We start from the raw sequence: 23,005 nt of genomic DNA on the forward strand, positions 1-23,005 counted from the left end.
TGGAACTAGGATTTCTAAGAGGCAGAGAGGAGAGAGACCACTCCAGACATGGGGCATAGTCTCTACAACAAAATAGAGACAGGAAGTAGACTATCATGTATGGGAAATAGCTGAAAGGCCACTTTATCTACAGTGTAATTTATGTGTAAAGTGAGAGGTGAGAGAAGGGTAGTAATGTGTAATCAGCCTGGAAAGATACACTGAAGAAATATAGTGATGTCCTTTAAATGCCAAGTAGAGGACTCTGTCTCTTATCCTAAAAGGAATAGGAAATCAGTGACACTTATTGAGCAGGGCAATGACAGTCATATCTGTGTTTATAGAAAAATTAAGTTAGCAGCTATGTTGAAGATAGATTGGAGAAGGAAAGATTGAATACAGATTGATTAATCCAGAGGCTTGGATAAATGATTTTGGTACAGTTAGACATAAAGTGTTGGTTTTGATATGTTGAGCAGGAAAGATTAAGGTCAAATCCCACCTTCTGCAAGATGCTTTTCTTGGTCTTCACCTTTCCCCCCAATAGTAGTGCCTTCCTTATGAGGTTCTGCCTCATTACATTGTATATATTTTGTTCTTAGGTACATAGTTGTTTGTATGTTGTCTCTCTGATTAGAGTGGGAGCTCCTTGAGGGGAGAAACTGGTTTTGCTTTCCTTTGTCTAAAGGCTGAGTGCAGGCCGAAGAGAAGAAAAATCATCAAATTTGTTAATTACCATAGGATCACTGACTTGCTATGTCTGAGTCTTAAAGATGTTCATCCTGTCAAGAAATCTGACATTCTAAACCCCCAGTGCCACTTATCACAAGGTCACAGGTTGAGGTATTGAAGACTTTTACAGTTCAAAGGAATTTTATGAAATAACAAGATCTTACTGTGGGAAAGACCTCTTAGGTTCATTCAATCCAACTAGGCCCCGAGAAGGAATAATTTAATATCCTCATTTTTTTGTGGGTGCTCTTTCCAATTGTGCAACTCAAAATGTAGTCATGCCTTCTCATCCTATGTGGCTTTTGTACTTGTCAGTAAGCATTTATTAAGTTGCTTACTATGTGCCAGGCATTGTGGTCAAAGTATGTGAACAGAAAGTTCTCAAAAGAATACAGAGTAAATGCTCATCATTTGGAGAATAGCTAAACAAATTGTTGTACTTGAGTGTAATAGAATGTGACTATTCTTGAAGAAATGATGTGTGTGATAAATACAGAGAAAGTGGAAGAATCTACATAAGCTGATGCAGAGTGAAAGTAAGCAGAGCCAGGAAGACAACAGACACAATAAGTATAACCATGTAAATGGAAAGAACAAGTATATACCAAAAAGCAAAAGTGAAGGTAACAGAATTACAGAGATCAAGCAGGACTTGAATGAAGAGATGTGAGAGAACACCTCCAACTAACACCTTTGTGGAGGTGGGAAGTTCATAGGTATTACATATTGCACGTGTTTTTGGACTTTTTCAGTGTGTTGTCCAGTTATGCTAACTTTTTTCCTCTAAAAAAAATTATTTGTTTATATGTGATGGTTCTTGGGAAGGAGAAAGGGGAGGGATAATTGGGATAACTGATGATGTAAGAAATAGAAATTATCAATAAAAAACAATAATAAAAAGATTCAGTCATGAGACTGAGCAATGCTTGTAAGGACTTTGAGAAGAGAATTCCTGTTGTAAGATTGTGGAAAATAAATTTTGAGAGAGAATGTTAAAGTGAATTGAGTGCTTTGAATTTTAGACTGAGCATCTTCATCTTTATTCAGTGAAGGACCACTGAAGGTTTTTTAAGTAGATTAGTGACATGATTTTTAAATAATATTTTGGGACGGATTAGAATGGAAACCTAGAATCAGACCATTGAGATTATTGTACAAATCCATGAGGTAGGTTATAAATGCCTAGTCTAGGGTGCTGCAGTGAACCTGGAGAAAGACAAACGTAAGGGAGATTTGGCAAAAATAATCAGCAGCACTCAGGGATTGCATAGATCGTGGGAATGAGTGAGAAAGAAGTAAACATTTTTTTAAAAATGTCCATCTTAGATGACCAGGAGATGGTGAATCCTCTGACAGAAATATGGTTTGATGCCATTTCCTTTCCTTCAAACATTTGTTCAGTTTCTTCCCCTTCCCTTAAGAGCTGGTTCAAATACTTTGATGAAGTTGTTCCACCTCAGTGGGGAGTAATTTCTCACTCTCCTGACCTTCCACAGTGCTTTGTATTTTTCTTGTTGCACCTTCCCTTTCTGCTTTGTGTCATAGTTGATTGTGTACAGCTGGTCTCTCTTAAGGGGTTTTAAGTTCCATGAAGGTAGGGACCTTGTTTAATGTAGTTTTGTGCCCTCCACAGAACCCAGCACAGTGACTTGGATGCAGTGTTTGATAAGCACTTGTTGAGTTAAGGTTATCTAGCATCTATGTAAATGGCATTACAAGTCTATTCTTGGTTTTGGTTTTTTATGGAGACGCTCTATTGATGTATTTCACCTGGCCCTCTTCACAACCAGACTAAACTCTTTTTTCAATCTGATACACCATTTCTCCTTGCACACACACTGCTTTCCAGCCTAACTGGAGTACCCAACCATCATTTCCCCCAAATGCCATGTGCTCTTTTGTTCATATGGTGACCTGTTTCTGATGTGCCTGTTCCTCTATTAATCCCATCTTTCAAATCATGCCTTTTTTTCAAGGCTCAGCTAAAATGAAGCCTTCTTAATTACCCTATGCTGAAGTACGCTCTCCCTACTCTGAATTCTGATAACTCTTTGTATAGATCTTAATTCATATTTGCATTCTACTTCTGTCATAATTGTTTATGATATTCTCCAACTAGAATGTAATCTTGAGAACAGAGACTTTATTGTATTTATCTTTGAATTCTCAGTCGTACTTAACACTGTGGCTTACACATAACATAGTAGGCACTAACAGATTACTTTCTTAAAGGTAAAATATTCATCAATATAGGCATATATACAAACATGTATTTATAGCCAGGTATAATATTTGTTGTGGTTGTTCTTAAGTCATTCAGACATGTCCACTTCTTTGTGACCCAGAGGATCATAACACACCAATGCTGTCCATGAGGGTTTTCTTGGCAAAGATACTAGAGTAGTTTACAGTTTCATTCTCCAGTGGATTAAGACAAACAGAAATTAAGCGACTAGCCCAGAGTCACACAACTACTAAATGTCTGAGGCCAGATTTGAATTCAGGTCTTCCTGACTCCAGGCCAAGCCCCCTAACTGCCCAGGTAAAATATTAAACAACAATAATTAAAGTTGTGCAAATTGGTGTTTGCCTAGGCATAAAAGAATGGGCAGGAGGGTAGAGTTCCATTTTATGTTATATAAAGTTGACTGTCTATTAGAGTGCCTGTTATATAATATTAAGCCAGCGTTTATATAGCGATTTAAGGCTTTTAAAGCATTTTACATATACTATCTCAATCAGGACTTACAACAACTCCATGAAGTAATTATTACAGTCAGAATTAGCCTTTACAGACAAAGAAACTAAGTAGTTAAAAATTATACAGGTAATGTCAGCTGTGGAATTCAGACTGTAAACTTCCTAACTCTCAGTTTAGCAGTCTAGTACACTCAACTACTGAAAATATGTGACAACAAAGTAATGTTTTCCTCTGGGTCCCACATTACATTTCATGGTCTCTAGGGCTTATTTCTGTCTTTATCTGTTGTTTTCATAGTGAATGTATCACAGTGTAGTGGAAAGAGTCTTGAGTCAGAAGACCTGGATTCGAGTGCTGTCATTTCTACTTAATAACATTGTGATCCTGGGTAAATCACAATCTCTATCAATCTCATTTTCCTCCTCCATTTTTAAGGTTGGGCTAATGCTATTTGTCTATATACTTGAAAGGATTGATTTGCTAGTCAAATAGGATCAGACAGGAAGATGTATATAATAATGCTTTGCAAGATAGCAAGTACTTACAATTGTGGGACACCTAGGTGCTGCAGTAGATAGAGTGCCAGGCCTGGAGTCAGAAAGACTCATCTTCCTGAGTTCAAATCCAGCCTCAGACACTTGGTAGCTGTGTGACTCTGGACATGTCACTTAACCCTGTTTGCCTCAGTTTCCTCATCTATAAAATGAGCTGGAGAAGGAAATAGCAAACAATGCAGGTATTTCTGCCAAGAAAACCCCAAATGGGGTCATAAAGAGTTGGCAACAACTTATTAAAAAATACAACTTATGTTTGTAGGGTATCATCATTATTAAAAACTTTAAAACCCTGACTTAATAGCTGCTTTCAATCTTCTCTTTTTATATTCAGTTTTCCACAAGCTACAAACCAGACTCTGTTGGACAAGTTTAAGCGCCAGCATGAAGGAAACTCTTATATTGAATTTCCAGCAGTGATGGAGCCTGCCTTTATCATAAAGCATTATGCTGGAAAAGTGAAATATGGTGTAAAGGTCAGTAGTCAATTCATTGCTTGTACTTCTAGCTGACTTCCTAATCATAATTTAGAAACATTTTTCAAAAGAATATTGCTTGAATCAATATGATGACATACTTGATCACTGAACTAACTTCTGCATTAATTCTCTTTGATTTTAGGTGCTTTTTACCCATGTAGACACAGCTGTTCTTGTTAGTCTGATCTCTTTTCTCCAAAAATGTACAAGAGGGGAGTGTGACACAAAAGCCCCTTAGATGCTAAGAGGTCTTTCCTTTCCCACGGTTTTCCTGTGTCTGCTTGTCCCACTGCTCAGTTTCCCTGAAATCCGGCTCATATTCTCTGAGATCAGTCTCACATCCAGCATGCTGGGTCCAAAAAAGCCAGAAGGTTTTTTGGTTAGTCTGACCAGTTTTCTTTTTTTCTTGAGCGTAGTGACCCTGCTACTTCAGTCTATTTCAAATTCAAGTTTGTAACTACTTACAGAGAATTTCCAAAAGAGCAGGGTCACGGGTACACTGATGGTTCCATATACTCACTCTTGTACACATTGTCTTCTCCTGGTTCTTCGTGAGGCGAATTCCCATCTTAAAAACATGTGGAAAAGAACTAGGTGATTTCCACACCTTTTCGACAAAATGAAATGTCAACAACTTTAAGACTGGTAAAGATCTCAAAGCTTGTTCTGCCTTTAAAATGAGCCGGGCCTCTGTATGTTGATTTTTCATAATTAAAAAAAATTTTTTTTTCCCCAAGTTTTCCATTTTGGGAAGGGTGGATAGAAGAGATAGGCAGTAATAGGGGGTATGTGTGTGTGCAGATGAGCATGTGCATTCGCCTCATACAAACTAGCCTTTAGCTGAAAGGAGGAAAGGTTGTATTAAGGAAAAGTGGCCAAGATAAAGAAACAAAAGGTAAGACAATTGGGAATAAAACAGATTGATGCAGTCTCTGTGGGTTCAGGGGATATATGTTTATATGGTGAATGGTGAATAAGCAGATTTGAATACACAAAGTAGATTTTATCAGCCTTAATAAGGACAGTATGATACACATAATTGCAATCTTTATTTGGGGATTGGGCATTCTACAGTCCTGAGTATAATTATTGTGACAATACACTGATCATCCAGTGTTGCTGATGTTAAAGGTATAAAAATTAGGCTTCTTTTATATTGATTGTATATTCAACTACTAGCCTAGCAGATACCCACTCTAGAGCCTGGAGTGTTAGTAGGCTTACTGGCTGCCCTGCCCACCAACGGAAATACTAAATACCTGATTTAGAGCTGATGTTTAATGATATTAGATCATTACTAAGCCGTGAGCCTGCCTTATCAGCTTTTGTTACCTGGAGGAGAATTTAGTCTTTGAATAGCCCCATGCCTTCATTATGATCAATGGTATAATTCATAATTCTGTAGTACTTTAGGGCTTGCAAGGTGTGCTCATCAGAACAGCCCTGTGAGGTAAATAGTGTATGTGTTACAATAGCGCCCTCACTTACCAGACTTGGACCAAACCTAGACACAATCCCAGCTTGTGGTCACTGCCCTGCCTCTCCTCTTTGCAACCTCTCTTAGAGGCGGTGAGCTGCACAGTGTCTCGAAATCTCCATCTGCCATAAAGTAGTGTCCCTATGACTTTTCTTGTTCTGTCTGTATCCATGTACTAATCAATCACCAGGCATTTAGGAGGAAAATATCCTAAGTCATCTCTTCCCGTTCTCTCATGCCATATCCCTTAACACTATTATACCCGTATCTCTGCCAGCCTTTTCTGCTGTGCCCATTTCTGTAGTGAACAAATTCCTTACACTGGCCCTCACTGATGCCTGGCTCACCTTTGATGAAAACTAAATCCTTGGCTATCCACTCTAGTCAGTCAATAAATATTTAGTAAGTGTTCATTATGTGCCAGGCACTGTGCTAAGTGCTGGAGATAACAAAGAAAAGTGAATGACAGTCTCTGCTTTCAAGAAGCTCGTAGTCTAATGGGAAAGACAACATGGAAAAAACTATGTACAAACAAGCTACATACAGGATAAATTGAAAATAATCAATAAAGCACTCGAATTAAGGGAGATTGGCTTTCTGTAGAAGGTGGAATTTTAGCTGGGATTTGAAGAGGCAGAGATGAGAACGAAGAGCATTCCATACGTGAGAGATAGCTAATGAAAATGCCTAGAGTTGGGAAATAGAATTTCCACAAGGCCAGTGTCCCTTGTTCTCAAAATATGAGGGGGACGGATACTATAAGGGGAAAGAAGATTGGAAAGATAGGATGGAGGGCAGGTAACAAAAGGCTTTGAATGCCAAACAGAGGATTTTATATTTGTTCTTAGAGATGATAGGATGCCACTGGAATTTATGCAGTAGTTGGTTGACAAGTTGGAATTATGCTTTAGGTAGTTCACTTTTGATAGCTGAGTGAGGAAGTAGACTATAGTGACAAGAGACTTTGGGCAGGCAGACTTACCAGAAGAATATTGCAATAGTCCCGGTGTGATATGTACCCTGTACCAAGGTGGTGGCAATATCAGAGGAGAGAAAGAGTAATTAAAGTAGAGATGTTATGAGGTAAAATAGAATTTGGGAATATATTGGATTTGGGGGATGAGAAAGATTGAGGAGTCACAATGACAACTAGGTTGCAAGCCTGGGTAACCAGGAAGATGGTGGTACCCTGAGTACTTTCTTCCACATCCCTTGACATACTTCAAGAAGAATCTTAATATTCCCTTGTTCCCTAGTGTCACTTCTAGACTTTACCCCTTTTCTTCTTTGAAGTCCATTCAATCAAAATTTTCCACCCAATCAAGATTCTGATGTCTATAAATCAGTGACCTCTTTACTCAAGGAGTTCAGCACCTGCTTTACATTTTCCTATCCTTTCAGTTTCCACACTTTTGCTAGAGGATTTTAATATTTGTGTTTAATATTTAATATTCATTCCCACAAACTCCCCAACTTCCCAATTCTTCAGCATCCTTAAATCCCTTCACCTTCTCCTTTATTCCTCCTAAGAAACAGATCAGAATGGTCACATGCAAGATCTCACCATTATTAACAAGTGTATTCTACTTCTCTCCTAAACCTATTATTTGCCCTGATCAAGACCTCCGATCCTTCCACCCTTGGTATTTTCTCAGTCCATTACCCTTACAATGATTTTATTTCCCTCCTTCTCTAACTTCAGTCCAGTAAACATATCAACTCTATAGTCTCCTCTGTTCTTGAATCTTTCTCTACCTTGTCTTATCATCAGTTTCCTTTTACCAAACCGCAGCTCCAGATTAATTCCACTCCCTTCCTCCTCTGCTCATACTCACAAGCCACTTTGTGCAGGTAGGGAAAGTCTCACAGTCACATTGACTGTTAAATTACAAATTTAGATTATCCAGCCTCAACTGAGTCCTCACTGGAGTAAGATCGTCCTTTACCTCATTCTCCACAGAAACTGTTCTAGTCCTTTTGTACTGTCCTCAGATAGCCCTCACTTTCCCTTCTCTAATCTCTAATGAACTTAACTCTTACCTTGCCAAGAAAATTGAGGACATTAGACTTGAGTTCCCCCTTTTCCCCTTTATTCACTTCAAAACTCCTTAAGATTGTCTCTTACTTTGTCTTCTTTCCTCTAGTCTCTGACAAAGAGTTGATCTTTTTCTTTCCAAAATCAAGCAGTCTCTTTGATCCCCTCTTGACTTCTCTGGCATTTTGTATCCTCAATCATGCTCAAATTTCAAACCACTCCCTCTCTACTTGTTCTCTCCCTGCTGTCTTCAAACATTCCCCTCTGGGCTGTACTTATAACTTTTGGGATTTCTACACCATGCCTCAGCTGTAATCTCACTCTAGAACATCTGTCATTCTCTGTAGCCATTTCACCTAAGAACCTTACTTAGCTGTGCTTGCCTCCTTCTCCTATTGGTGAAGTTCTCCTGGGGGCTTTATTTGGGGAGAGACTTTGTCCAGACAATGTTCATTCTCCTCCCAGCTCTCTTTCTGACTTTCTAGCACCATTCCTCAGCTATAGACTCATCCTAGAACCTCCCTCAGTACCTCAGGAGAAGAGTCTTCCATTTTTTCAGCCTACTGATAGAACCCTGCAAGCTATACTGTCTTTTGAACTTTTGTGTTAGTACAGGGAAAATCTGGGTGGGGTCATCTCACCCTGGAACATCTGTCATTCCCAACCACCTTTTCGTCCACAAACGTTTTTCTTATGGACAGTCCCCTTTTTTCTTCAGTTTTGGAGAGGAGCCCAAGCCAATCAATCCTTATTCCCATCCAGACTGTGCTTCTGATTTTCCAGACTTAAACACCATGTTCTTCCTCCATCCCTCATTTCCCATTAGAATTTAAGCTCCTTAAAAGTCAAAGACTGCTTTTCTTTTTGCTTATAGGACAGTGCTTGACACATAGCGAGTACTTATTTATTGTGTGTTGCCTTAACTTGCCAAGAGAGGACTGTTGGGCATGGTGACTTCCTGAATGGTGAGGCAAGCTGCCCAGCCCCCCCCCCCCCCCCCCCCCCCCACAGCCTACTCTGACAGATGGAATTCAGAAATCCAATAAGAAACTGCAGTGAATTACTTCTTCCACCCCAGAGCTGAAGTCCAGGGGCAGTAGGAAATGGGGTCACCAGCATAGCTAGTACTAGTTCAGGAAAAAAGCCAATATTGTCTGTATACTACCAGAGATGTTTGAGAGACAAGGATAATTGTCAGGAGGCAGAAAAAGTGGAGAGCTCCCTGAAGAAGCTCTGCCACAGCAATAAACCCACAGCTAAGTCTTTATAAGCTTCACTGAACAGATTCAACCAATGTGGATGCAGTTCTCTGAGCACAGCTCATACCAGAAAACCCCAGATTCCTAAGTCCCTCGCATCCTTTCTTAAGATATCATAGAGGATCCTGAATATCTGGCATGCTGAACCTCAGAGATCCATGGAGGCATAACCTCCTTTGAGGAGGAGGAGGAGGAGGAGGAGGGAGGAGGATGAGGTCATGTAAGGAACCTAGGTCACTCAGGGAGAGACCAAGCAGGGCCAACCTTCTTTATCAAGAGAAGCAGAGCCTGGACTTAAGACAAAGCCCAAATTCAGGAACTGGAGAAATGAGTAAACCAAAAAAAGACAACTACCTTTATCAAAATGTATGATATATCTAGAGACTACCTGAAAAAAAAGGAGAGAGTAACTCCCTAATAACTATAAGCAGAGACTCAAGGGAAATAACAAATTTACCACAGCATGAATACCTAAAAGAAATGAAGCATGGGATTAAAAAAAATTAAATAAAAGCTCTGGAGGAAAGCACAGGAAAGGAGACTAAATAACTTCGAAGACAGAGTGGTACACTTTACTCAATTAAAAGACTCCATGAAAACTAGATTGGACAAATGGAAATCAGTGACTTCATGAGACAGCAAGAAATATTAGAAGCAAATTAGAAGACTGAAGAAATAAAATTCAAGATATCTTATATCAAAAAAATATATTGGAAAGTAGATCAAGGTGATATAGTTTAGGAATCATTAAGCTCCCTGAAAACCATGATTTAAAAAAAAATATCTGGACACTTTATTTCAAAAAATCAAATGAAACCTCTCCATATCCACTAGAACTAGAGGACAAAGTGAAGATAGGAAGAATCTACTAATCACCTCTTGGAAGGAACCCTAAGAGGAAAATTCCAGAGATGTTACAGCAGAAATCCAGAGCTTTCACATTAGAGAAAAAATACTACAGAAATCTGAAAAGAACAAGTTCAAGTACCAAGCAGCCACAGTCAGGATCACATAAGACCTGGCAGCTTCTGATGTTAATGAGAAGTTTTGAAATACCATACTCCAAAAAAACAAAAGATATAGGCTTATAACCAAAAATAACTTTCCCTGAATTGCTGAGTTTACTCCTAAAGGCAAAGAGGAGGAAATAGAACTTCAGTTCAATAGAGAACTTACAGACATTTCTGTTGAAAAGACAAGAGACTAGTAAGAACTTAGAAATGCAAACACAAGAGCCAGAAGAAAGCTGGAAAGGTAAATTTATTTCAGCAGTTTGAAAGGACTATATTATGTTAAACTGCTAACCTTCTAGTGGAAGAAGAAACAAATGCCCTTTATGAACCTCAAAAGGTATTGAAGTAGTTGAATAGAAAAACAGAAGACCTGGGGCTGGATTGGTTCTGTTCTGAAAGTTTTAAGAAAAGAAAGTGATGGGAGGATAAAAGGAATAAGGGGTGGAACTTGCTCTTTCTGATAACTGAGATATATGAGAGGAATAATATACAAATTTGGAGGAAAGAATAAGGGGAGAAGGCATCTGATGAACTTCACTCTTAAACTGAATGAAGGAGGGTTGACCATGCACACATTTATGCACACATGCAAACACACCCAGAGAATTTAGTGTAAAAATACACCAAATAGCACATAAAAAAGTAAGAGTGAGGAAACTTGGTTTAATATGGAGGATAATGCTTGGGAGGGAATAGTTGCAAGCAAAATGAACTTCCTAATCTTTAAGGGGGGAGATGAAGAGGGAGAAGAAAGTAAGAAAGAAAAGCAAAAAAACAGAATTCAAGGGAGGGTCCTTCTCATCTGGGGGATGACTGAACCAGTTATTGGATATGAATTTAATGGAATATTATTATTTCAAATGAAACAATGTAAAAGATGATTACAGAGTCCTGGGTAGCATGAATTGATGCAGAATAAAGTTAACAAGACCAGAGCAATTTATACAAGGATAACAACATTAAGAAAAACAACTTTAAATAACTTAGGAACTTTCATCAGTGCAATGACCAACTATGTTTCCAGAAGACCTATGGTGGAGCATATTACCCACCTCCTGATAGAGAAGTGATAGAGACTCAAGTTTCAGAAAGAGACACATTTTTGGACATGGCCACTGTGTGAATTAATTTTGCTTGGTCAAACTTCTTGTAGGTTTTTTTTTTCTTTCTCTTTGATTTTTTTAATTGGAAGTTACAGTTAGGAGGGAGAGAAGACAGGCAGTATTGGTTCCCCAAAAAGAGGGTCATTAAAATATTTTTTAAAATATATAGAAGAGAACAAAAGTAAGTTCATAACAAACCACAAACAGGGCAATTTTGAAATTAATCTATAAAATTTAGCACATACTTTTTATTTAGTTTAATTAATTTCTTTATTTTTAGTTTTCAGTAATCATTTCCATAAGATTTTGGGTTTTAAATTTTCTCTCCCTCCCTCCTGCCTCCCTAGGATGGTGTGCAATCAGATATAGGTTCTACCTATACATTCCTATTAAATATATTTTCACATTAGTCATGTTGTAAAGAAAAATTAGAACCAATAGGGGGAACCACAAGAAAGAAGAAACAAACAAAACAGAAGGAAAAAAAAGAGCAAATAGTATGCTTCAATCTGCATTCAAATTCCATAGTTCTTTTTCTTGATGTGGATAGCATTTTCCATCATGAGAATTTTGGAGATGTCTTAGATCTTTGCATTGCTGAGAAAAGCTAAGTCTATCATAGTTAGTTATCACACAATGTGGTTATGTACAGCGTTCTCCTGGTTCTGCTCATTTCACTCAGCATCAGTCCATACAAGTCTTTCCAGGTTTTTCTGAATTCTGCCTGTTCATCATTTTTTATGGAACAATAGTATTCCATTACATTCATATACCACAACTTGTTCAGCCATTCCTCAGTTGATGGGCATTCCTTCCATTTCCAATTCCTTGCTACCACAGAAAAAGCTACTATAAATATTTTTGTACGTGTGGGTCCTTTTCACGTTTTTATGATCTCTTTGGGATACAGACCTAGAAGTGATATTCCTGGGTCAAAGGGAGCACATACTTTTTTTCAAGCAGTGTAAAATGGAGACTCACAAGATCATGTGTAATCATCTTTTTTTAATATATGCACACATGTATGTATGTATGTATGTATATATGTATGTGTGTATGTATGTATGGAAATGTTCTATCTCTTTTTGGTGTTTAAATTCAAACTCATTGAAAATTTTGTCTGCACTGCATCCACTTCTTTCCACATCCATCAGATTGGCAAAGTTAATGAAAAAGGAAAATGAAAAATGCTGAGAAGATGTGGGAAAACAGGTTCTTGAATACACTGTTGGTAGAGCTGTGAACAATTCTAGAAAGCAAATTGCAATTATGCCCAAGAAGCTGTTAAATTGTACATACCCAGTGATTCAGTGATACTGCTACTAAGTGTTTGTCTCAGAGAGATCAAAGAAAGAGATAAAGGATCCATATGTACAAAAATATTATTAGCAACTTTTTTTTGATAGCAAAGAATTGGAAACTGATGGGATGTCTGTCAGTTGAGGAATGACTGAACTAGGAATAGACTATGAATGTGATGGAATACTTTTGTCCTGTAATAAATGATGCAGAGGATGCTTTCAGAAAAACTGGGAAGCCATGTATGAAGTAATTCAGAGTGAAGTGAAGAGAACCAGGAGATCAATTTATACATTAAGAACAATATCGTAAGAACAATCAACTCTCAAAGACTCAGAAACTGACCAACATAATGACCAACCCACAATTCAAAAGGACTCATGATAAAACATGCTCTCCACTTCAGACAGAGAAATGATGGACTCAGAGTACAGATTGAAACATATTTGGAACTCCCTAATTTCTAGGGTTTTTTCCCCCTTAACTTCTATTTAATAACTTTGAATTTTGTGTGTTTCTGTTGTCTTCCCTCATAGAATGTAGGGATTGTTTTAATTTATCCTTATTTTTCCGAGACCTAGCAGAGTGCCTAACTCACATGAGGTACTTTATCAGTGCCTATTACTTGATAGATAGATTGGTTGACTCAGAAAGGCTTTAGTAGGTTTCAAAATATTATATTAGTTCTTTTTCTTCCATTAGGATTTCCGGGAGAAAAATACAGACCACATGCGTCCAGATATTGTAGCTCTTCTACGAAGTAGCAAGAATGCCTTTATTTGTGGAATGATAGGAATTGACCCAGTGGCTGTTTTTCGCTGGGCAGTTCTTCGAGCTTTTTTCAGAGCCCTGGTTGCATTCAGGGAAGCTGGAAAGAGATATGTTCAAAAGAAAATTGGTAAGTAATAGATGTTAGAATCCTATTTTGTTTCATTTTAAATCTAGACTCGTTTTATAGACCCATGTTGAGATGTTCCAATATGTTAAATATTAATTGACCATTATGATAATGCCAGGGGCCAGGAGCAACTGAGTAAAACTGGTTTTGGTTAAAACAAAAATGAAATTTTTTTTTTTGATCACTTGTGATAAAGGAATTTAATCTTGATAATTAAAGATTTAACCTAACCTTTAGTCATGAATCAATACAGGATTTAATTGCAAAAGTGAAATAGAATGAAATAAAAGTTTTCATTATTTTACTGTGATCTCTGAATAGAAATTGAAATCGGATGTTTTGTGTACTTTTTCCAAAGTTTATACCCTATCAAGCCATAAATCATTATGTTCAAATTGTCACTGATAAATTAACTGTTGTAATGAGCCAGAAATATTTTTCTGTTCCCATGCTGTCCTGAAGTGGTAATAAAATGAAAATAGTAGCAGACCTGCACACTGTGGCTGGCAGGTCTCTACTAGACTCGGTTAATAGGCTTGTTTGTATAAAGCAATTCCTAAAAGATAAACAAAATCACTTTTAGTTAAGACCTGTGCCTAATTATTAGGCTTAATATTTGTAATATCACGTGATAGCCAGACTGTCTCAGAATACTCTGGCATAGTAAGTACTCTAGTGGGATAGAGTAGAAGGGGGCACTGTGACTTTGGATTCAGACAGCCTGGGTTCACAGACTTTTACGGTGGCCCTTGGACAAATCTTAGACACTCCCTCGACCTCATTTTCCTTATCTTTAAAAAAAGGTGGATCGGCCTAAGGACTTCTGAGATCCACTCTAGCTCTGTGATCTAATGTCTGTTACGGTTTTTCTTTAATGCCTCAATCTTTAATTCAGCTTCCAGTCTGATTTGTCAGACATTTAAATGCCTGCTGGATGTAAAATAATTTTTTTTCTGAAATAAAAATGTGAAAAATCTAGCTTTTAGATATTTGTAACACATCATGTTTAGGTATTTATTCTCAAAATTATAATAAGCAATTATAAGATGCAAGTTTTTCTTTCTCTTCCTAGAAGTTCTTCTAGGCAAGGACCATCCCTCTACCCCACCTCTCAATGACTCATGAATTTTTCATATCATTTTGTTCCATTGTTGGAAATTTTACTATTCAGAGTTAAATTTGGGTTGAAGTACTCTCTTAAAAATACTAACTCTGTGAGAATTAGGAGTATTAATTGTCATTCACATATTAGTATAATGTAGCTCAGATGACATTTTAAACATGTCTTATGCTGAAAAAAATAAAAGATTTTATTTGAGGAATAGGATTAAAGCACTGCTTAATAATAGGATTGAATAGGCCTGGATAGAGATCTGCATATGGATACAAGGGCCCTGAGAAGAGTTCTCAGAAATGGGAGTGGAATGAAGGAAAGTGAAAGCTTTCCAAAGACTAACTTTATCCATTTCACTATGTTGCCTGAGGCTGGCCTTGTATCCAGGCAAGGGAAAAGCAATTCTTTTACTCGTTTCTGATTTTCATGTTTTCCAGTTTCTGATTTAGATTCCAATTTTGACTTTACAATACAAGTCACTCAGCTGCCTTTGGTCCTCTCTTTCTTCACCTACACAGTGAAAGAGTTGAATTAAATGATTTCTAAAGGCCCTTCCAAATCAAAAAAGTTCAATGATTCTGACTGCAACTTAGACAATTAGTATGTACATCAATTCAGCTGCATTTAAGATTTTTGTTAAAAAAGAATCTAACTACTATTTTTAAAACTTTGTTTCTGTGGAAAAACCTGTTGTAAGTTCCAAAATAACTGAGTTACAAATGAACTTTTGGGTAACAACCCATTCATTAATTTGGAATTGCCTATATATAAAAAGATTCACCTCTCTTGTATTTTAAAAAGAAATTGGTTAGCAGAATGAAGATCTAACATAGTATAAGCTGTATATGACACCAAAAAGAGATGAGTGGACTCTGGCATTCACTGTCAGGATTAAGATTGGCCAAAGCCTAACAAAATCATTTCCAGGGATGAAAAAACATCTACAGTGGAGAATCTGTTGGCCAATTTAGATGCTGAGCCATTTGGCTGAATATAAGAAGTACTTGTTGAATCAGTGATGCTGCTTGCTTGAGTCAGTTGAATCAGTGATGAAGCTTGCTTGAGTCAGAATGGAATGATAAACTGTTGTTTTGTGATTGTGGTATAAGAGATAAGGATGAATCAGGTAAAGAAAAAATAACCACAGTTATCCAGAGATATATTATGGCATGGTAGGTAGCTAGAGAGCAGGCTTGTATTCAAGTCATGTCTCAGACATAAGGTCACTTAAACTGTGGGAGCTGTTGGTGACTTGCTGAGGCAGTGAACTGCAGAATAGGTGTGATTTTCTTGGGTAGTAGAAACTTCCTCACCCAGGAGTTCCTTACACCAGTGAAACCACATGTCCAGCCTCTATCCTGAACTTATCCATAGGTAGAATTGTGTTCTTTATCTAAAGTTGTTGGTGCTGTTCACTATCCAGTGACCCTCACAACCACATTAATGTCCTATAGGAGCAAATAATGTTGAAGGGTTTTTTAATGTCAAGTCATCGTTCCCATAAATAACCAAAAATAGAATTGTAATTATTAAGGGAACACTAGAAAAGCAGAATAAAGTAAACCACATTTGCTAAATTATCTTATGTACAAACGACATTGCTACCGTTTATCAGAGGGTATAGAAAATAATAATGGTACCAGGCAACATAATAAATTATTCTCTTCATCTGGAATCTTAAAAGTAAATATTAGCCATGAAATTTTGGTTCATCATTTCCTTATACTGAGTTTACATATATAAATGTATATACATATATACACACAATATATATCTATTTTAACATTCCTAATATCTTATTTCAAAAATGTATACATAAATGCAAACTGACATATGCAATATCTAAACTGTTTATCAAGCTAAAGAAATTCTCATGACAACACACTTTTTGTTAGAACAATTAAAAGAGCATAACTGATAGGTATTGGTGATGCTCTGCTTGATTACATAGTATTGGTAGAGTTAGAACCCATTAAGTGTTTCCTTCTGATCTATTTCCCTGGAAATGTGCTGCCTAACTCTGTAGCCATCGGATAGATGCCATGTTTTTCTTGGGGAAATTCAGATACTTTGTATTATGTTCAGCCTCAGTCCAGGAATTTCTTAAAGTATCATTGGCAATCTGCTATGGTATATACCCTGGTAAATGAAAGCTCTTAATGTAATTTTCAATATTTGCTATTATTTTCTCAAATAGGATAAGAAGAGATAGTATTTAATGAGATGAAGCTGCTTCTCTGTGTGAAAGCTCTTTTTTAAAAAATTCCTTCAAAGCTACCTTAAACTGTTGTGCCTTGTACTTGGCTATTTCTAAGTGTTTTCTCCTGCCATCAGTGTGATCATGTTATTCTGCTTCCTTGTTCTTTCCTTCTTAGGACACAATGTTTTTCCTTAACCAGAATGCTGATGCTGCATCTCTGGGGATGTCAAAGTAACTAAAGAACCATTCTGACATACTTGGGAAAACTAGCTTCTTTGAATTACTGAAAGGCCATTATTAAGTTTTTACCTTAACCATTTTAACTAAATTTCTTGATCACTCTTCCAGTGATGAAACTCTTATATTTTCTTCACTCCCTATTAGTGCTTGAATTAAGTACTTGAAGAACCTAAAGCATATAATATTCTTAAAATTGGCTTTTCATTTATTTACATTCATTGTTAAGGTTTTAGAATTTGATTGTTAAAAAGACAAGTCTACTTAGTGTAATCTTTTATTATGTCCAGTTCCAAGAGGTATTCTCTTGGAAATACCATCTAATACTCTTCTTACCTCTGCTCACGTCTCAAAATTAAATTCTTGTTAATATTTGTGAACAGTGTGCCTGGCATGTAGTAGGCACATAATACATGTTTATTGAATTGCATTGACTAGAATCCTCTGTTTTTATTATCTTCTTTCGTACTGGCTTGAATAACATGCTCCTTGAATGGTTCAGATTGGGCTTTGGTATATCAAACTGTAATCCAATCCCTGGTGGGTATTAATAGCTCCTCTTCTTCAGCCAACATTGCTATCTCACTTTATTTTCTACCCAGCTTTTGATAGAAGTGGTATAAATTAACAACTTTAATAGCTTAGGCTTTGTATCTATATACATATATATTTATTCTTTATATAAATATATATATCAAATGTAGCAGTTATACATGTTTTTCTTTTTCCATTCTGTGTTTCTTTCTGTCCTAGGGGCAATTACACTTTACTTATTGTGTGATTTGTGATAAATGTATATTAACCATGGGATCTGTGAGCAAGTCATTTAACTTTTGGTAAATTAGGTTATATTTCTTTCTGGGCTCTAGTAAGCATTTCTTACAGTGCTGCCAAACATGTGCTTATTCACATCAAGTGGTTAAAAGCAGAGGATAGTTTTCATTCTGGTTCTTGTAACTCAGAATGATATAGTGATACAAATTAACTTTGGAGTTACATTGTTGTTAATTATACCATCATTTAATGGGAAGGCAATACCTGTCACAATGAGGTAACCAAAAAAGACCTTTGATCCCTATCAATATATTTGTGTAATTTCTGCAAACAAATAGAAATCTATTATTTATTCACATAATTTCTCCAACAAATGGTCTATCCATGTGCTCCTCAAATGGTTGGCAGCATTGACCTTAACTCTTTCTTGGTGTGGGCTTGTATAATGTTTCTTTCTTCTTTCCATTTTTTTTTTCTTTTGCTTCCTAAGGGAATGATGATGCAGTTCCTTGTGCGGTTTTGAAAAGTGTGGATAGTTTTAGCTTTCTCCATCACCCAGTTCATCAGAGGAGCTTAGAGATTCTTCAGAGATGCAAGGAGGAGAAGTACAGTAAGGCTCCCAATTCCACTTTCTTCTCTGACATCATGCATACTTCAAGAAATGGAAACCAGGAGCATTCTGCACAAGGATAGGACAGAGGGTTCTATAGATAGGCTGCCCCTCTTCCCCCAAATTTTTTATCAACAGTTTCAAAACACTAACGTGAAGTGACTTCAGCTCTTCCTTTAGGAATTTGCCAGCATGTGTGTGGAACAGATTTTTCAAATCCCTGTTCTTTATATTTTACTTTCTCCTATTTGCCTCTAATCTATATCTTATTCATTATACTTCATGTTAATCCCTGAATGGCCGTTTCCAGGCTAGTCTCCTAAATTGTAGAGTAATGTGTAAAATCAATATTTTCTATACTCCTAGGTTTTTGTTTTTACTAAAAATAAGAAATGAAAATTCTTTATATTCTTTTGTCTGAGCTGTTTTACTATTAAATTACCAAATTAGCCTATTTCAAAGTAGCAACATTGCTACTTTGCATTTTTATGACAAATGCAATCACAATTTGATCTAATTAGAAACCTACTGAAATTAATTATGTCAGTCACATTAATGTGTTGTTTCAAGAAAAAATATCAGAATTACTATAGCTCTTTCAGTTAAATATCAGATGCTCTTTTATTTGCAAACTGGGCATGGAGAAATGCCCCTGGTGTCCATTTCCACCACTTTACTTTGTTACTTGATAACCTCATTTTGAATGAAAATCAGATTCTTTTGCCTAGTCTATTATCTGTAATTGCTGAATTCCTATTACCCTGAAAATAAAAGGTCTTTACCAATCATTGCCTGATATGAAGAACCAACTGTCTTCCTAGCCTCTGTTTATATATTCTACATGGTGGAGAAATTATGCTATTATCTGCCTAATTTTCTGAATATTTTTTAAGTAATTAGAGCAGGGGTGGGGCACCTGTGGCCTTTGACTGAATCATTGGATTCAGGCCACATGTGGCCAAGGGTTCCCTACCCCTGAATTAGAGCATTAATTTCTTAATTATGAAATTCATTGTTTTAAATACTATAAACCTCACAAGAAAGAATTTTACAATTTCAGTATCTAAGCAGAGTTGAGTAGGACAGGGAATCTCTTCAAAAACTTTTTAAAAAATTCTTGTCTTTCTATTTATTTTACTGTATACAAATCAGTTGTATCAAGGTAAGCATCTTGACAAAGTGTTATTACAGTATATGAAGTCAGATCAATGGTGTGAAATTCTTTTACAAATGTGCCCATTAAAGTTCTGTATGACATATTTTTAAATGAATGTCACAGGTTTTATTTTCTCATTCTTTAACTTTCAAGGTAAGTATTTCATTTTCATTTCAGTAATCTAGCAAATAATTCCTCAGTATTAGCAACATTTCTGTTACTAAACTGTATCAGCAATTTTTAGGCATTTCACAATGAAAGTTGGCATCTATTCTTCACTCTGAATTTTCCCATTCATGTTCATAAATCAAATTTTAACATCCTATGTAACTTCATTTTAAATATGAAGTCTCCAGCTCTCTTATTTTTTTCACTTAGGTAAGAATTCACTAGAATAAGATATCAGTTGATTGTCTGCTTTATGTTATAGGGACTCAGGGTCCCAACTGCTCTGATCAGTTAGATGTCATTATGTAGACGGTAGGACCTGTCTGGAAAGCTCATGTTTAACACTTAACTAGGGTGAGGAGGAAGGGGAACATATGTGAGTCTATGTGTATATTATATACGTATGTATACACCTACATCCCACCTTCCACCCCCACACACACAAGATTCCAAGGACAAATAAAACTGATTTGAATCTTTTCTATTATTTTATATAATTCCTTTCCCTTCTGACTCTAAACAAATAATCCTAGATTGACTATGAATTTATCTTTTGAAATTTGCTTAAAATTAAAACCAGAAGCGTAGAGCAGTTTTAAGACAGTGATAGGAGTGTTTGATATGTACATTTTATATAATTAGAGTATTATTTGTTCATGCGTAGAAATGCTTTTTAAAAAACATTTCTGTGAAATTGAATGAAATCTCTTAACGTCATTTAATTCCATATAATTGGAAATTTTATAAAGGGAGTGGGGAAGTTACGTTCCTAGAACCTACAAATGTGGAATCTATTCTTTGTACAAGTAGGCAAAATCAGAAATTCAGATATATTAGGTAATAAAATAGTTCATTTCTATACCTGTCATATGTTTTTTACCTTGTGTTATATCTAGACCTTTGCCTCTCTTCTCTAAGTCTAGATAATATATTCTAGGGTATTGAAAAAATCTCCGTTATCCTTGTGGGGCTAATCAGTAACCTTAAAAATAATGGGTAGTGACAGATCTGACAAAAGACTAAAGGGCAAATATTAAATTTAATCTGAGGAGGTGGGGGAAGGGACAGAAAAAATGGATTATGGAAATTACACATTCTCAGTAAGCTTGCTATCAATTCCTGGCAAATGTTAGAATACATAATTAAACAGATGACTTGAGAATGCTTAGAGAAGAAAGAATTCATCACTTAGGACGTGGAATGGACTGACTTAAAACAAATCATGACAAAGTAACTTCATTTCCTTCATCATAGAGATGATGAGTTGGCACAGCCAAATTGCATGGTACATAGAGAAGTAGATTTAGAGTCAAAAGGACCTGGTTTCAGTCCCTACCTCAGCATGACCGTGGCCACATCACTTTACCTCCCTATCCCTCAGTTTCCTTAGTTCTGAGATAAGGAGGTTGGACTTGTTCCTGACTGGCACCACAGTCATAACTGAGATTTTTTTTTGATACCCTGTAATGTATGTGATCTAGACCTAGAGACTTGAGCTTATTTAAAATGAGGATGTACTCTTACGGTCTTCTTCCTTATATTTGGCTTTAGCTGCCTCTTATTAATGTTTATTCTACTCTTTCCGGTTTGAAGAATTTTCTCTTTAGTGGGATGTAGAAGCAACAGAGATGATGAATGGGTCTACAGTCGCACTGTGCCTTTGATGGAATTTAAACATGCAACCGAAAAAGGCTTGCTATATTAGAGTAAATGACACCTGTACAAGATTAAAGGGATAGGAAATGGGATTTATACATGGCAGCTTTGCTTTTCTTGTTCAGTTGTTTTCAGCCGTGTCCAGTTGTCATGACCCTGTTTAAGAGATACTGGAGTGGTTTGCCATTCTCCAGCCTTTTTTTTTTTTTTTTTCCCCCCAAGGCAGTTGGGGTTAAGTGACTTGCCCAGGGTCACACAGCTAGTAAATGTCAGGTAGTTGGTCTGAGGCCGGATTTGAACTCAGGTCCTCCTGACTTCACTCTGAGGCCAGATTTGAACTCAGGTCCTCCTGCTCTATGCACTGTGCTACTTAGCTGTGCCCCCCCCCCTTTTTTTTTAACAGATGAGGAACTGAGGCACACAGGGTTAAGTGACTTGCCCTGGGTCATGCAGCTAGTAAGTGTCTGAGGCTAGATTTGAACTCACAAAGATGAGTCTTCCTGACTGTTCTATTCACTGCACCACCTAGCTGCCCTATATATGGCATCAGGGAGTTCAAAGTCACTGGAAATGAAAGGTTAAGAGTATGCTATCCATTAAGCAATGGATACGGGCAGATTATTAGGGGCCAGAAGGAGGCAGGTGATGAAACTGTTCAAGGCCTTCCCTTTAGGAACCTGGTAGGCAGGCAGTAATGTATTCAGTGAAGGCCTGGGAAGTCACCCTTATAGCAAGTTGGTTAAGATACTGCTTGGGATAGTCTATGTGGGAGGCAGAAAGTAGAAGTTGAAGTTAGGTAGGCCTGGACCCGCATTGGCTTTCAGAGCATTGCAGAAGGCTCCAGGTGGGGCTTGGTTAAAGACGAAGGAGATGGCTTAGTTGGGGACTGATGAAGAGGCTCATATAATAGAATTAGATACTAAAGAAAATTTTCTGCATAAGTATTCTTTGTTGTTTCTTCCTCTCTGAATGTGAATATGTCTGTTTGCTCTCAAAGGAATCAAAAGTATTTAAATAAAGGTACTGAGTTGGGCCAAACAAAAGATTCCGAATCAGATTTCATTCTGTTATCTAGCAAGATTCAGAGTTCATTTTGTATTAAGAAACCTAAATTCTAGTTGGGCCCTGCCCTGCCATTTTAGTAGAAAAAGGGCTGGAATTGAAGGAAGAAAGAAAAGGACTGGCTCTGAAAGGAGGAGAGATTAAGGAAGACTTGAGAAGGACCTGAGAAGAAGGCGAAGGACTTGAGGAAAAAACAGTTGATGTTTTTTTTTAAGTACCTTACAATTGATACGATAGGTTGGTCTAGGGACTGCCTCAGAAGTGAGAAAAGTTAGGGTTCTAGCCAGCAGTAAGATGAGACTGTGGCCTGGTGTGAATCAGTTTTGACACTTCCTGAAAGGAACTGTCAGCAGAAGCTGAACTCCCTTCCAATTGGTCTCATGACCTAAGCGGAGTCCCATAGTTTCATACAAGATGACCCACCCTCTAGACTCCTCTTGTGATTTTGATGTCTCAGGGTCTGACCAGACTAAAATCACTTCTCTCTTACCTAAAAGTA

General features: G+C 37.0%; 1 protein-coding gene across 6 annotated transcripts in view; it reads left to right on the top strand.

The window, feature by feature from the left end:
• MYO9A (myosin IXA) overlaps positions 1 to 23,005 on the top strand; it is a 321,905-nt gene that overhangs the window by 187,888 nt on the left and 111,012 nt on the right. For 5 of the 6 annotated variants that reach the window (XM_027859077.1, XM_027859085.1, XM_027859114.1 and 2 more), the window contains 3 exons: positions 4,301 to 4,442; positions 13,334 to 13,529; positions 18,345 to 18,464. In XM_027859077.1, the coding sequence (XP_027714878.1) occupies positions 4,301 to 4,442; positions 13,334 to 13,529; positions 18,345 to 18,464 (458 nt within the window). The remainder of the gene's footprint in view (positions 1 to 4,300; positions 4,443 to 13,333; positions 13,530 to 18,344; positions 18,465 to 23,005) is intronic. The other variant, XM_027859107.1, reaches the window with a different exon arrangement.

This window comes from Vombatus ursinus, unplaced genomic scaffold (assembly GCF_900497805.2).
Source record: "Vombatus ursinus unplaced genomic scaffold, bare-nosed wombat genome assembly UNPS02000749.1, whole genome shotgun sequence".
Lineage (NCBI taxonomy): Eukaryota > Metazoa > Chordata > Mammalia > Diprotodontia > Vombatidae > Vombatus > Vombatus ursinus.